Source organism: Pogonomyrmex barbatus, unplaced genomic scaffold, assembly GCF_055798465.1.
Source record: "Pogonomyrmex barbatus isolate J1 unplaced genomic scaffold, ASM5579846v1 scaffold4, whole genome shotgun sequence".
In the NCBI taxonomy this organism is placed as follows: Eukaryota; Metazoa; Arthropoda; class Insecta; order Hymenoptera; family Formicidae; genus Pogonomyrmex; species Pogonomyrmex barbatus.
The window spans coordinates 2,610,052-2,624,520 of record NW_028297138.1 but is presented as its reverse complement, the minus strand read 5'-3'; the positions used below and the strand labels follow the sequence as shown (position 1 = coordinate 2,624,520).

The following is a 14,469-nucleotide window of genomic DNA, read 5'->3' as shown; positions in this document are numbered from 1 at the left end:
TATTAGTTACATTTGAGAAGAAAATAGGAACAATGGCGAGCCGAAAAGCTGTTCCCGATACCGAGAAGCATAATACTCTGGAACCGAGCAATGTCCCCGATTCCGAGAGGCGCAAGTACATCTGCGATATTCCGAAGGAAAATTGTAACGAGGAACGAAACGATAAGTTTCATATGATGCTCTCAACAACATATGGACTCAACATTTCTCACACGAAAAGGATACACGTCGGATTGCAAACGACAAACGAAGGAATTTTTGTGCCAATGGTTAAATTAACCGATAATTATGTAGAAGGAATTTATTTCGACACTGATTCCTGACAACAATTCCTAAACAACATGTGGCTTATCGACGAGTATTTAAACGCTAACAATAAATCGAGACCGGATCCTATCATTGTCAAAAATGTTGCGATCAACTTTATCTTATGGGTCACGGTATACATATTACTGGTGTATAAAGAAAATGAAGAGGCCACTATGGAAAATATCGAAATTCAACATCGAGGAATTCGCAGCCACCGACGAAGAGGCGTAAAACCTATGCTGTCGCAATTGTGATGCAGAAGAGTACTTTTCACGGTTTGAAAAATATTGTGAAATGTGTCGACGCGCACTTAAAACATTTACAAAACGTGACCAATAATGTTAACAAATGCGCGCAATATCTTATAAAAAAAATAGAATTAAACCTTCCAAAAAGTTTATAGATAGCGATATTGTAAAACTCAGTTTGAAAGGAAATTACGCGCAATGTACGTATGCAAATAAACGATTTAACATTTCTGGATATGTATTTCGATATAATATTTGTGGAATTAACTTCTCTGAGATTTAATGAAATTCTTCGTATTATTTTCTCAAATCGTAATTTGTAACTTTTATTTATGAATTGATATAATATGTACAACAATATAACAATAAATGATTTTGTAACTTAAATTTCTGTCTTTGCCCCTCTTATTTTCTTTTCACTCCAACCTAAAAATTAACGCGCTACGTTGCTTCGAGTTAGAAATATCTAAAAAATTTTTCAGACATTGCGTTTGTTATAGAATAAGAGCTCCGAGTTCGTTAGAAAAACATTTAGTGCGAATCTGTTCGTTCCTGTTTTCCTATCGCTTTCCATTCTCGTCAGGTCAAGTATATTCCCTTCAGACTTCCCTCATCTTTCTTGTCGCAGATATCGCTTTATCGAATTCTGAGCGGTCTCGAAACAAATTTTTAAGTTTCGCTAGGCATCGAGAAACCTTTCGTCTTAAGAAAAACTCGATTTACATCCCATATACAAAGTAACAAATTCCCATATATACAAAGTAAATTCCTATTTTATGGGGCGTTCTGCGTACCGCAAAAATATTTTTCCATTAGCACCGGGGTCGAGCATATTCCCTTCGTCGTCCTTTTTATCGCTGGCGCCGTTTTATCGGACTCACAATCGGCCCCGGAACAAATTTTAATAGCTTTTCTATTAGATAGCTATTAGGTTTGGAAAAAATCTTTCGTCTTAAGAAAAATGTGTGATTTGTATCTCATATATACCTCATCATATATATCTCATATACAGAGAATCAATTTCCTTCGATCTAAGTTGTGTATCATACCATTATTGTGGTGGGTTGATGGGTCGCCAGTTTGGTCGCGAATTTATGGTGTGGAATTTATGACACTTGATGGCGTGGATGGCAATTGCGTGTGTGTGTCGCGTCTTGAGCGTGAGTGTGTCCTGCTGCACTGCGTCGCTCGCAATCGGCTGTGAAAGCTGGTTCTCGGTCCGTGGGGGGGTATTTGTCCTCGACCAACTGTGTGGCGGACCAACGGTGTGAGTGTCAGCACCAAGCAATGCGGAAGGGTAGCAGCTAAGTATCGCTATGCGTTGGATAATAGGAGCGCAAGCTGAAGGATATGTGAAGGTTGCATACACGCTAACAATCAAGGAATGCTGAGTTAAAAAAAAGCCATTATATTCTTAAAACAATGCAAGGAAAAATGTTACATAGGCAGGCGGGACTTGGTCTGGGTCCCGCGAGAAAAGCGTGTAGGCGAGTCGGTCGCGTCTGTCTCTGCGCGTGCGCGCGCAAGCTCCTGCAGTCGCTCCCTGCGCATCTCACGAGTCCCGGCTCCTCCTCGGCGCGGCCGGGGGATGAGCGTTGGAGGCTTGACCGGTGCCGGTGGCAATCCCGTGGTCTGTGTGGCGGCTTTGGTATAGAACCGGCGAGTGTCACGGCGCGGCGGCCGATGCTGCACGTGGCCGAGCTCGATGGCGCAGAGTTGCCACGGCCTATCCGATTGCGCGCCGAGTTCCAAGGAACGGCCAGGAGTCGGTGGTCGCTCGGGTGCAGTAGCGCTCGAGGAAGTCGAGGGACGCGTCCCCTGCGGGCGGAGTCGGCGGCCGGGACAGGCTGTCCTCGGAGGAGGAAGCCGAGCCGAATAGGTCCTGGAGTTGTTGCCTGTAGCGACTGGTTGAGTGCCTGGCTCGTCATTCAGTGACTCGTCCCTCCTTGTCGGTGCACGGTGAGGGAGGTGTGTGTCCCGGTAGCGGCATGGGTAGCCGCCCAGTCAACGGCGGCGAGCGTCGTGGTGCCGGTGCCTCCTGGATGGTGGGCAGCGTCGATCGCCTCGGGGATGACGAGTCGTCGTAGGCGGCCCCTGGAGATGATTTACGCCGGCGGAGGTCCGCCTGTTGCGCCGCGGCTCCCCGAGCTGATGGAGGTCGGCGTGCTGAGACTGCGGCCTGGAGCAGGTTGCCCGGACACGGGCGGATTGGACGGCGTCGCTGGCCGCGAGAGACCTTCCTGAACGTGATGGGGCTGTGGCGTTCACAGCTGACAGGAACACGTCCGTAGGAGAGAGGCGAGATAGATATGGCGGCGTTCAAGGCCGTCAGAGGCAAGGCTGGGAGGCTGGCTGCGTTCACGGCCGTCAGACGTAAGCCAGAAGGATGTGGCGGCGTTCACGGCCGTCAAAGGTAAAGCCGGAAGGGTGTCCGCAGCGTTAACTGCCGCGGGGAGTACGACCGAATGTAGGTCGGTAATTGCCAGCAGGAAAAACTGCCGTATGCTGAGCAATGGGGCCAGGACTGGCCTCCAGAGCTCGGAGGGCGTCGCAGTGCAGCTCTTACCAATACCTGGTTCGAGGCGACTGAGGCGAAGAGCGATGCCGAGTGCCGCTCTTATATAGCTCCGTTGCAGCGTTTCAGACACGAGAAAGTGATTTGTCGATTCGCCATCTAGTAGCCGGCGCGCGAACCACCATGCTGCACGGGACTGCGCGCGACGGTGTGTCGATGGTGCGTTCGCGAGGTAGTGACCGCCACACCATAAATTCGCATTCCGTTCTCGTCAGGACAGGCATATTCCCTCAGACGTTCGTCGTCCTTTTTATCGCTGGCGCCATTTTGTCGGATCCCACGAGCGGACCCGGAACAAATTTTAATAGTTTCGTTAGCTATTGGGTCTGGAAAAATCTTTCGTCTTAAGAAAAATGTGTGATTTGTATCTCATATATACAGAGAATCAGTTTCCTTCGATCTAAGCTGTGTATCATATCATAAAATTCGCATTTCGTTCTCGTCAGGACAGACACTCCCTTCAGACGTCCGTCGCCCTTTTTAACGCTGGCGCCATTTTGTCGGATTCCACGAATAGACCCGGAACAAATTTTAATAGTTTCGTTAGCTATTGGGTCTGGAAAAACTTTCCAGCTGAAGAAAAAACGTGATTTGTATCTCATATATACAAAGAATCAGTTTCCTTCGATCTAAGCTGTGTATCATACCATAAAATTCGCATTCCGTTCTCGCCAGGACAAGCATATTCCCTTCAGACATTCCTCGTCCTTCTTATCGCTGGCATCATTTTGCCGGAGCTCACGAGCGACCTCGGAGCAATGCAAAGAATCAATTTCCTTCCTTCAATCCAAGTTATAAAGTCATTCATACCGTATCATACCATAAAGCTCATTCCATTCTCGTCAGTATATTCCTTCAGACGCCTGTCATCTTCGTAGTCGTCATTTTATCAGATCCCAATCAGCCCGGAACAAATTATTAATGGTTTCACTAGCTATTAGACCTTGAGAATCCTCTTGAGAAAAATTCGATTTATTCCCCTCATGTACAAAGTATCAATTTTCTTTCTTCGCTCCATCCTGTCTACCGTACCATAAAACCACATTCCATTCTCCGCTAGTCAGATATATCCCCTTCAACACCCCGTCATCCTTCTTGTCGTCATTTTATCGCACTCGATCCTGGAATAAATTCTCCACAGATGTCCGCCATCTTTGCACACGCCATTTTATCGGACCCCGAACGGGTTCAGACACTTTCATCCCCTCCCCTATCTTTTCGTCTAGCATTTCGAAAACCAATCACACCCCGGGCAGCTTTGGGAGCATCCAATCACGCACGTGGGCAACTATGGGAGCGTCCAATCACACGCCGGGCAACTATGGGAGAATCCAATCAGAACGCACCATTAATTACCTAATTATTTCCGGCCATTATTTCCACGCCCCTCAGGCAATCAGAACCCTCCATTTCCATATGGAGGCTTTATCTTGACAGCTGGAGGCCACGCCCCTGGCACCAGTGGGAAAGTGGTGGAGGTTTGTTTTGACGCTCCATAACAGCCCACATACTACTCATAGTATATTCCAAATGCGAGAGTTTTGGGACACCCTGTATATATATTATATATATATTATAAATATTTACACTCTATTCTGACATATTGACACATAAAATATAAAATAATCTTGTAAATTACCTACTTTTTCTTAATTTTAATACTTTTGCATCAAATAATGAGAGAAATCAATTGATGTAAGGAAAATGCTGTTGTTTTTTTAAAAAAAACATGTAATTGCATATTACGAATTGCATAATTCTTTTTTAAAAATAACTATATGTTTTCTATGCACTAATTTATTTATCTTATTTTATGAATAAAAGTATTAAGATATAATAGCAAAGACTGAATAGTTTATGAGATATTTTATATTTTATGTTAAAATGTGCAAGAGTAAAGTGTAAAATTATTAATTTTTTGATAATTTTATCTTAATACTTTTATATACAGAATAATTGGAGCAATCATGTATTGATTTTTTTCAAAATTAATTTTACCGTTATTTGTTTCCCTTCAAAACATATATCTTTTATTTCAAACGTTTTTCCATTTTTCTTCAATAATTTTCAAAAAATCTTAATCCTTCATTTAAAATAAGACATACTACTGTGATCAAATATAAACGAGATTTTTGTCATAGAGTGAAAAATCTTTATTTATTCTTCAAAATCAAATTCGTCGCCTTCAAAATAATCCCCTCCCGATGCAATGCACTTATGTCAACGCTTTTTCCAATCCTCGAAACACTCTGAAAACTCTTCTTCTGGAATAGCCTTCAATACCTTCTTCGTTTCGGCTTGTATCTCCTCAATCGATTCAAAACGGTGTTCCCGGAGCGGTCTTTTGAGTTTACTGAATAACCAGAAGTCACACGGTGCTAAATCAGGCGAATACGGTGGTTGTGGAACGACATGGGTCGAGTTTTTGGCGAAATGGTCACGAAAAACCAGTGCAGTGTGAGATGGCATTATCGTGATGCAAAAACCATGAGTTGTCTGCCCATAAATCTGGCCTTTTAAGGTGAATAGCTTCACGCAAACGACGCATAACACTCAAATAATATTCCTTGTTGACAGTTTGGCTCGGCGGAAGGAATTCATAATGCATCACACCACGATAATCGAAGAAAACTGTTAACAAAACTGACTCTTCTCAAGCACAAATGGTCTTTTAAAATAGTCTGGACTGATCCAAATGAAATGTTTACAGTATCAGCAAGTTCTCTAATCGTCAATCAACGATTTTGGAGTACCAAATCCTTGATTTGCTTTACGTGTTGTTCATCAGTTGATGTTTTTGGTCGTCTTTGATGTGGTTCGTTTTCTACGCTTTCTTGACCATCTTTTAACATTTTATACCAGTCAAATACTCTTGGTCTTGATAGAGCCTGGTCACCAAAAGCTTTCTGCAACATTCTGAACGTTTCAGTAGCAGAAATTTCATTCCGCAAACAAAATAAAATACAATTTCTTTGCCCAACAGAATCACATATCGTAAAAATCGAAAAAAATACTTTTGGATATTCACAAAAACAAGCGTTCACTATAAAACAAATGAAGAGAATGACATGAAATTTCACACAGATCTGTCAAAGACAGTACTACCAACTTAATAAAAAAAAATTTGTCAGAATCGATGAACCCGCGCAGTTTAAATTTAAAAATCTCGTTTATATTTGATCACAGTAGTATATCATAACATTATTTTAAAAAATACAATAAAAAGATTACTAATTATAACTATCCGCGTACTATCCATAATAATTGACATATCTTTCAATACTAATGTCAGATTTCCACGATTTTTCTCGAAAATCGCGAATTAGTAACTTAGTAGTTATTTGTTCCAATAGAATAACAAACTATTCATGATTCTAAGTAAATCCCGTATGAAAAAAAACTATTTAGAATTATTGAGAAATATAAATATTCAAAACTATTCAGAAAACTATTGAAATTTTGTATAGTATTATGGGACATTACTATTGGAAACATGAATAGTTTACTATTGGATGAATAGTTATTATAAGCATTTACTATTCATTACTATCAGAATTATAAGTGTTATAGTTACTATTGAAACGAATAGTAATTGTAGGCACTTACTATTCATTACTATTAGAATCGTAAATAATTTACTATTGGAGCGAATAGTAATTATAAGGATTTACTATTCTAGAATATCCTTATAATTACTATTCTAGAAAAGTAAATCTTTATAATTACTATTATAAGTTATACAGTTCACCTCTATGATCCTCGAAATTAGGACAAGTGAGTATTGTTCGTCGCGCACGATTTGCGTTCGCTTCTCGCTCCCGATAATTACGGATCTTTAGATAACATTCTTCGTTCCGTCTTCACTTTTACTGTTTCCTCGTATCCGGAGAATTCGTTATCGCCGCATCTGCCGTGAGAAGTGGAGTGACCTCGTGTGAATTGTACACGAAGGCCAAAATCATAATTTGAAATAAACTATTACGTAAGAAGATTTCCGTTGTGTCGTGCGCGAACTGCATTGTACTTTAATAGCCAAAATTAGCGATAACTATACCGCTTTTCTCAACCTTCATTCATATATGCGTGGTAAATAAACTATATTTTTATAATTAATAACGAAATTGTTCGATATACCTTCTTGCCTTGGTACACTGCTCCTTCATATAAAATGGAACTAGCCACCCGCGAATAATATCAAAATATTTATAACTCCATGTCAAATTATATGAAATTATATTGAAATCTTTTTCGGATAAAAACTTTATCAGATAACTTTTTATCTGATTATATGTAAGTAGTAAGTGGGCTGCTATGGTGCGTCAAAACAAACCCCCATCACTTTCCCACTGGCGCCAGGGGCCTCCAGCTGTCAAGATAGGGTCTCCACGTGGAAATGGAGCGTTCTGATTGGCTGAGGGGCGTGGAAATAACGGCCGGAAATAATTAGGTAATTAATGGTGCGTTCTGATTGGATTCTCCCATAGTTGCCCGGCGTGTGATTGGACGCTCCCATAGCTGTCTACGTGCGTGATTGGATGCTCCCAAAGCTGCCCGGAGTGTGATTGGTTGTCGAAATGCTAGACGAAAAGATAGGGGAGGGGATGAAAGTGTCTGGGTCCGTTCGGGTCCGACAAAATGGCGTGTGCAAAGATGGCAGACACCTGAGGAGAATTTGTTCCGGGATCTGATCGGGGGTGCGATAAAATGGCGACAAGAAGGATGCCGGGGTGTTGAAGGGGGATATACCTGATTAGCGAAGAATGGAATGCGGTTTTATGGTACGGTAGACAGGATGGAGCGAAGAAAGAAAATTGATTCTTTGTATATGAGGGAAATAAATCGAATTTTTCTCAAGAGGATTCTCGAGATTTAATAGCTAGCGAAACCATTAAAAATTTGTTCCGGGCTGATTGGGGTCTGATAAAATGGCGACTACGGAGATGACAGTTGTCTGAAGGAATATACTGACAAGAATGGAATGTGAACTTTATGGTATGATACGGTATGAATGACTTTATAACTTGGATTGAAGGAAGGAAATTGATTCTTTGCATTGCATTGCTCCGAGGTCGTGGGCTCCGGCAAAATGATGCCAGCAATAAGGACGAGGAATGTCTGAAGGGAATATGCCTGTCCTGGCGAGAACGGAATGCGACTTTTATAGTATGATACACAGCTTAGATCGAAGAAAACTGATTCTCTGTATATATGAGATACAAATCACGTTTTTTCTCAAGCCGGAAGATTTTTCCAGACCCAATAGCTAACGAAACTATTAAAATTTGTTTCGGGTCCGCTCGTGGGATCCGACAAAATGATGCCAGCGATAAGAAGCACGAGGAACGTCTGAAGGGAATATGCTTGTCCTGACGAGAACGGAATGCGAATTTTATAGTATGATACACAGCTTAGATCGAAGGAAACTGATCCTCTGTATATATGAGATACAAATCACACATTTTTCTTAAGACGAAAGATTTTTTCCAAACCCAATAGCTAACGAAAAGCTATTAAAATTTATTCCGGGTCCGCTCGTGGGATCCGACAAAATGGCGCCAGCGATAAAAAGGACGTCGAACGTCTGAAGGGAATATGCCTGTCCTGACGAGAACGGAATGCGAATTTATGATATGATACACAGCTTGGTTCGAAGGAAACTGATTCTCTGTATATATGAGATACAAATCACACATTTTTCTTAAGATGAAAGATTTTTCCAAATACTTTAATAGCTAGCGAAAAACTATTAAAATTTATTCCGGGACCGATCGTGGGTCCGACAAAACGGCGTCAGCGATAAAAAGGACGACGAAGGGAATATGTTCGATCCCGGTACTAATGGAAAAAGATTTTAGCGGTACGATACGCAGAACGCTCCGAAAGTAGGAATTTACTTTGTATATATGGGGATGTAAATCGAGTTTTTCTTAAGACGAAAGGCCTTTCTCGACACCTAATAACTAGCGAAACTTAAAAATTTGTTTCGAGATCACTCAGGATTCGATAAAGCGATATCTGCGACAAGAAAGATGAGGGAAGTCTGAAGGGAATATACTTAACCTGACGAGAACGGAATGCGATAGGAAAACAGGAACGAACAGGTTCGCACTAAATGTTTTTCTAACGAACTCGGAGTTCTTATTCTATAACAAACGCAATGTCTGAAAAATTTTTTAGATATTTCTAACTCGAAGCAACGCAGCGCGTTAATTTTTAGGTTGGAGTGAAAAGAAAATAAGAGGGGCAAAGACAGAAATTTAAGTTACAAAATCATTTATTGTTATATTGTTGTACATATTATATCAATTCATAAATAAAAGTTACAAATTACGATTTGAGAAAATAATACGAAGAATTTCATTAAATCTCAGAGAAGTTAATTCCACAAATATTATATCGAAATAGATATCCAGAAATGTTAAATCGTTTATTTGCGTGCGTACATTGCGCGCGATTTCGTGATAATTTCCTTTCAAACTGAGTTTTACAATATCGCTATCTATGTAACTTTTTGGAAGGTTTAATTCTATTTCTTTTATAAGATATGCGCGCATTTGTTAACATTATTGGTTTTGTAAATGTTTTAAGTGCGCGTCGACACATTTCACAATATTTTTCAAACCGTGAAAAGTACTCTTCTGCATCACAATTGTGACAGCATAGGTTTTACGCCTCTTCGTCGGTGACTGCGAATCCGTAGTCGTTCCTCGATGTTGAATTTCGAGCTATTTTCCAGTGGTCTCTTCATTTTCTTTACGCCAGTAATATGGATCGTGACCCATAAGAGGAGGTAAAGTTGATCGCAACAATTTTGACAATGATAGGATCCGGTCTCGATTTATTGTTAGCGTTTAAATACTCGTCGATAAGCCTCATGTTGTTTAGGAATTGTTGTCAGGAATCAGCGTCGAAATAAATTCCTTCTGCATAATTACCGGTTAATTTAACCATTGGTACAAAAATTCCTTCGTTTGTCGTTTGCAATCCGACGTGTATCCTTTTCGTGTGAGAGATGTTGAGTCCATATGTTGTCGAGAGCATCATATGGAACTTGTCGTTTCGTTCCTCGTTACAATTTTCCTTCGGAATATCGCAGATGTACTTGCGCCTCTCGGAATCGGGGGCAATGCTCGGTTCCGGAGTATTACGCTTCTCGGTATCGGGAACAGCTTTTCGGCTCGCCATTGTTCCTGTTTTTTTCTCAAATGTAACTAATAATCACAAGCGTCGAAATGAGAGACTACTTCGGATTTACGAAGTTGAAACCTCGAAGGATGGCACTCGAATGAACCGAGGGCTGACGAATTCGTCGAGCTCATCGACTTATCTACTAAGAAAAAAGAACTGCGCGCGCAGATGGGCAAATGAAAAATTATAAAATTTAAAAAATTTTAAAAGGTTTTAAAATTTAAAAATTTTAAATTGTAAAATTATAAAATCCTTTAAACTTTAGATTTTCTAGACTTTTAAAACTTCTTCGCAAAATTTTTTAATAATAAACCTAGAAACTACAAAATAAGAGAGTTAGAGATGTTTCTTGAGTGGGGAGCTCGGATTTTCTTTTAGCTAAGTTTTAGCTAGAGAAATAGAAAAAAAAAGGTGAGAGAATAGTAGAAAAGGTGAGAGAAAATAGAAAAGATGTAACCTGTATTAAGAAGAATTTTGATCTGTCCAATGGCGCTGCATTTTCTGTGGGCCGCCCTCTTTTCGGAGTGCGCGAGTAAGATTTTCAAAGTATAAATACCATGCGGAATTATAGAAAAGTCTATTTCCGAGATTATACTTTCTCGGGGTGACTTGACCGGTTTTTATATTACTGCGTCGATTCGTTCGCTGTCTTAATTCTAAAAAATAGTGAAGGAGTGAAAAATGGCACTCAGTGAAAAGTTAAGAAGATTTTTTATCGTGTGCGCGAATATCAACTCGACGATAAACGCGAGTGCTTATATCTCATTATTAACAAATGAAGAAGAAACAAATTACATCACTTTTGCAAAATTCGTACCGGAGTGCTCGAAAACCCTATTGAGCATTATGTTCAGATTAGGGTATTTCGCGGACAAAAGACTTTTAAATATTGTAAAAGAATACATAACCGGTGCAATGGCTGGCGTGGGGGAGGATGATGCCGGCGGACATATCCGGTTATTTTAGCGGTTATTTTACAAGGTGCACCGGAGGAGGTAAATATTTATTTTTAAAGTAATTGAAATTAGAATATGTAGATATAAAAAATTCTAAATTTAAATATTTTTTTTAAGCGAGAGATAACATCGCGGTTGTACATCCGTACCAACTACGAGGATTGAGACGCCCCGCCGAAGATGAGGCGGAAGGAGTAAACGATCGTGAGTAAAATAATAGAAAATTGATATAATTGAAAATCTAGATTTCTAAATTTTCAGATTTTTAAATTAAAATATCGAATTTTTAGGACGAGTGCGAATGCGGATAGACGTGCAACCTGAGGAGGAGGAGGAGGATATCCCAACGGTTGATCTGGTTTCAGGTAAGAAAATAGCAAATATTGCTTTCAAAATTATCTCACAGAATATCGAATTCAATTAATAAAAACTTAATTTTGTTTCAGATGTGGAGGAAAATAGCGATGAGGAGCCGACTCTGAGCGAAGCCGACACCAAAATTTACACACCGCGTGAATAATTATTTAAAATAATAAAAGTTCTAAAACTCATATTAGCTAATTCTTGAAAAAAGGTAATAATAATAATAATAATAATAACGACTTCTTTCTTTTTTAGTACAAGCAAACGACCTGGATGAATCTGAATATGGAGAAGAAGAAAATGAGGAGGAGGAGGAAAACGAAGAAGAACAAGAAGAAGATGTAGATGAAGAAGGAGAAGAAATTGACGAAGAAGAAAGACAAGAAAATAGAGAAGGAGAAAAAGATGACGATAACGATGACGAGGAAGAAGACGATGGCGAAGAAAACAGCTTTTGAGCAAATGTGCGATGAGCTTTTAGAAGAAGAAATCGAGGTTTTCCATCAGTGCGAAACACAGACGGGCTATTCTCCGGAAAATTATGAAGGTAAATTTAATATTATTTTTAAATTTTAAGATAATTTATTCTTTTCGATAAATTTATAATTAAATGTTTTTTTGCTAGATTAATACGCTCTATAAAAGCTTTGTAAAAGCGAAGAGGAAAGCTGCTCAAGGTAAGAGATTTGGTATGCTGGAATCTATTCGCTAACATAAAATCGAGTATAATTAAAATATTTATCATTAATATTTTTGTTTCCCATTTTCAGTACAAACAGGAGGAGGCGTTTCACGCGAAGAAGAAGAACAAGAAGATCGTTATTTACACCGGCTTCAGAACCATTTGACGGATCTTCGACAGCATCACCAGCAGCAACATCAGCAACAGCAGCAGCACCAGCAGCAGCACCAGCAGCAGCAGCAGCAGCAGCAACATAAGCAACACCAGCAGCAGCAGCAACAGCAGGAGCACCGGTTAACTGACGAGGATGCCGCGGTCGACGACAGCGACACGGTCAGTGAAAATTTCACTTATATTGTATTACGGGCGGAAAACTCGCGTAAATTTCAAAAATTTGAAGTACTAGGTAGGGAGGCGACATTCGCGATACGTCCTCTCGCGGAGGGTGCTAGCGATATCGTGAATTATTTAGAAAACGCGTTTCGCGAAATCCACGCGTATGCAATACGTTTGAGCGGACCGGGCGATTACATGGAGTTATCCTTCGATTTGCCAAATTTATCGCATGGCCCTGCAGATTTTTTGTTTCGTCCGGCGCGAGACTTGACTCACGAGAACATATGGAAACTCGTGAGTTCGGTAGCGCAAAGCGCCGGGGGTTTCGATATCGCGATGGATTTCACCATACGCGTTTTTAACGTAGCGGTACCTTTGGGGATCAAATAAATTAACGCGAGAAAGCGTCGCGAAACGCTCGATTACAATTAACATTTTACAAATAAAAAATTCCGACAATCCATGCCTTCCTCGCTCCCTCGTAACGGCGAGGATTTACTACGAGCGTGGTACTCTGCGCACGGGAGAATTGCACGAACGGTGGGAATCCGTAAGATACGCGACTTCTTCATTACAGCGTGAATTGGCGATTGAGTTAACGAAGAGCGCGGGTATCGTGATCCCCGAGGAAGGTTGCGGATATAATGAAATCGAGCGTTTTCAACGGTTTCTCGCCGCGGAAAATATCGCTATAATAATTTATAATTTTAGTAGTTTTGGCCGAGGTGAAAAACCGAGGTACGACGGTCGCGCATTACTCGCCTCCCTCGGACGCGAACCTTCGTATACATTAAATATAATGTATTACGTGGATTCGCGTCATTATAACCCTATATTAAATTTAAGAGTTGCAGGCGGTTCGCGCGGCGGTTACTGCGAAACGTGCAACGAGGGCTTTCGAAATGATAGGGGATATCGTTGCGCAAAAAAATGCCCTCGTTGTCGCGCCTCACCTCCGTGCGTAAATCGTGATAGAGAAATAATTAGGTGCGAAGCATGTAACCGTACATTTTTCGGTAATTCTTGTTTCGAGCGTCACCGAGCGGAAAAATCATATAACGGGAAATCTCGCACGAGCATATGTAATTCCGTTAAAATTTGTAGCGATTGCGGGTGATTTATACGTGCAAACACGATACATAAATGCGACACGGTCTTTTGTAAAACATGTCGTTCGTTACAACCGATGAATCATCTATGTTTCATGCGTCCTCTTGCTCGTAAAGCTAGCGATCCCGGCGAGGTACAAGTACCCTGATAATGCGAGCAGAAAAAAAGGCGTGTGAAAATGAAAATGATAACGTTGCGATGAACGAACAAACAAACCGTCGTGTCATATTTATATTTTACGATTTTGAAACGCGGCAAGACGAGACGCTCGTAGGTACTGAAAACGTGAGAATTCATGTACCGACTCTTTGCGTAGCGTAACAAATTTGCATAGCATGTGCAAACGAAGACGACATGACGGTGCGATGCCGATGGTGCGGAATGCGCGAGTTCGTATTCCGTTTCGACCCCGTGAAACAATTTGTCGATTTCGCAACGCGAACGACAAAATGTTTCAAACAAATTATTTGTATCGCGCATAATGCGAAAGCGTTCGACGCGCAATTTATCTTAAAATATTTTGTAGAAAATCCGAAGAGCACACATGAACCGCGCGTTATTTTGAACGGAACAAAAATCGTCGTAATGACGGTCGGACATACGAAGTTTATCGATAGCATTAATTATATGCCGATGCGTTTATCCGATTTACTTAAGGCCTTTGGTCTGAGCGATACGTCGAATAAAGGCTGTTTCCCGCAC

At 40.7% G+C, this 14,469-nt stretch overlaps 2 protein-coding genes, 1 long non-coding RNA gene and 2 pseudogenes across 4 annotated transcripts in view; 3 read left to right on the top strand and 2 right to left on the bottom strand.

Annotated features, from left to right (window-relative positions):
- LOC148935647 (uncharacterized) overlaps nt 1-4,672 on the bottom strand; it is a 78,459-nt gene extending 73,787 nt beyond the window's left edge. The window contains exon 1 of the long non-coding RNA XR_016140244.1: nt 1,607-4,672. This is a non-coding gene — a long non-coding RNA (uncharacterized LOC148935647). The remainder of the gene's footprint in view (nt 1-1,606) is intronic.
- Nucleotides 174-1,152, top strand: LOC148935648 (uncharacterized; annotated as a pseudogene).
- Nucleotides 4,673-9,695: 5,023 nt separating the features above from the next.
- LOC148935646 (uncharacterized) lies at nt 9,696-10,311 on the bottom strand (annotated as a pseudogene).
- A 1,037-nt stretch (nt 10,312-11,348) lies between these two features.
- On the top strand, nt 11,349-12,115 carry LOC148935645 (uncharacterized). 2 transcript variants are annotated; one of them, XM_089080931.1, is made up of 4 exons: nt 11,359-11,480; nt 11,567-11,641; nt 11,723-11,788; nt 11,895-12,115. In XM_089080931.1, exons 2-4 carry the CDS (start codon nt 11,578-11,580, stop codon nt 12,095-12,097), a joined length of 333 nt encoding a protein of 110 aa, XP_088937057.1. In that variant the 5' UTR covers nt 11,359-11,480; nt 11,567-11,577; the 3' UTR covers nt 12,098-12,115. The 2 variants fall into 2 exon arrangements, with proteins under 2 accessions (XP_088937058.1, XP_088937057.1); XM_089080932.1 differs by having other exon boundaries at nt 11,349-11,641.
- On the top strand, nt 12,093-13,765 carry LOC148935644 (uncharacterized). The gene is made up of 3 exons (XM_089080930.1): nt 12,093-12,186; nt 12,265-12,316; nt 12,410-13,765. Exons 1-3 carry the CDS (start codon nt 12,181-12,183, stop codon nt 13,045-13,047), a joined length of 696 nt encoding a protein of 231 aa, XP_088937056.1. The 5' UTR covers nt 12,093-12,180; the 3' UTR covers nt 13,048-13,765.
- The last annotated feature ends 704 nt before the right edge of the window (nt 13,766-14,469 follow it).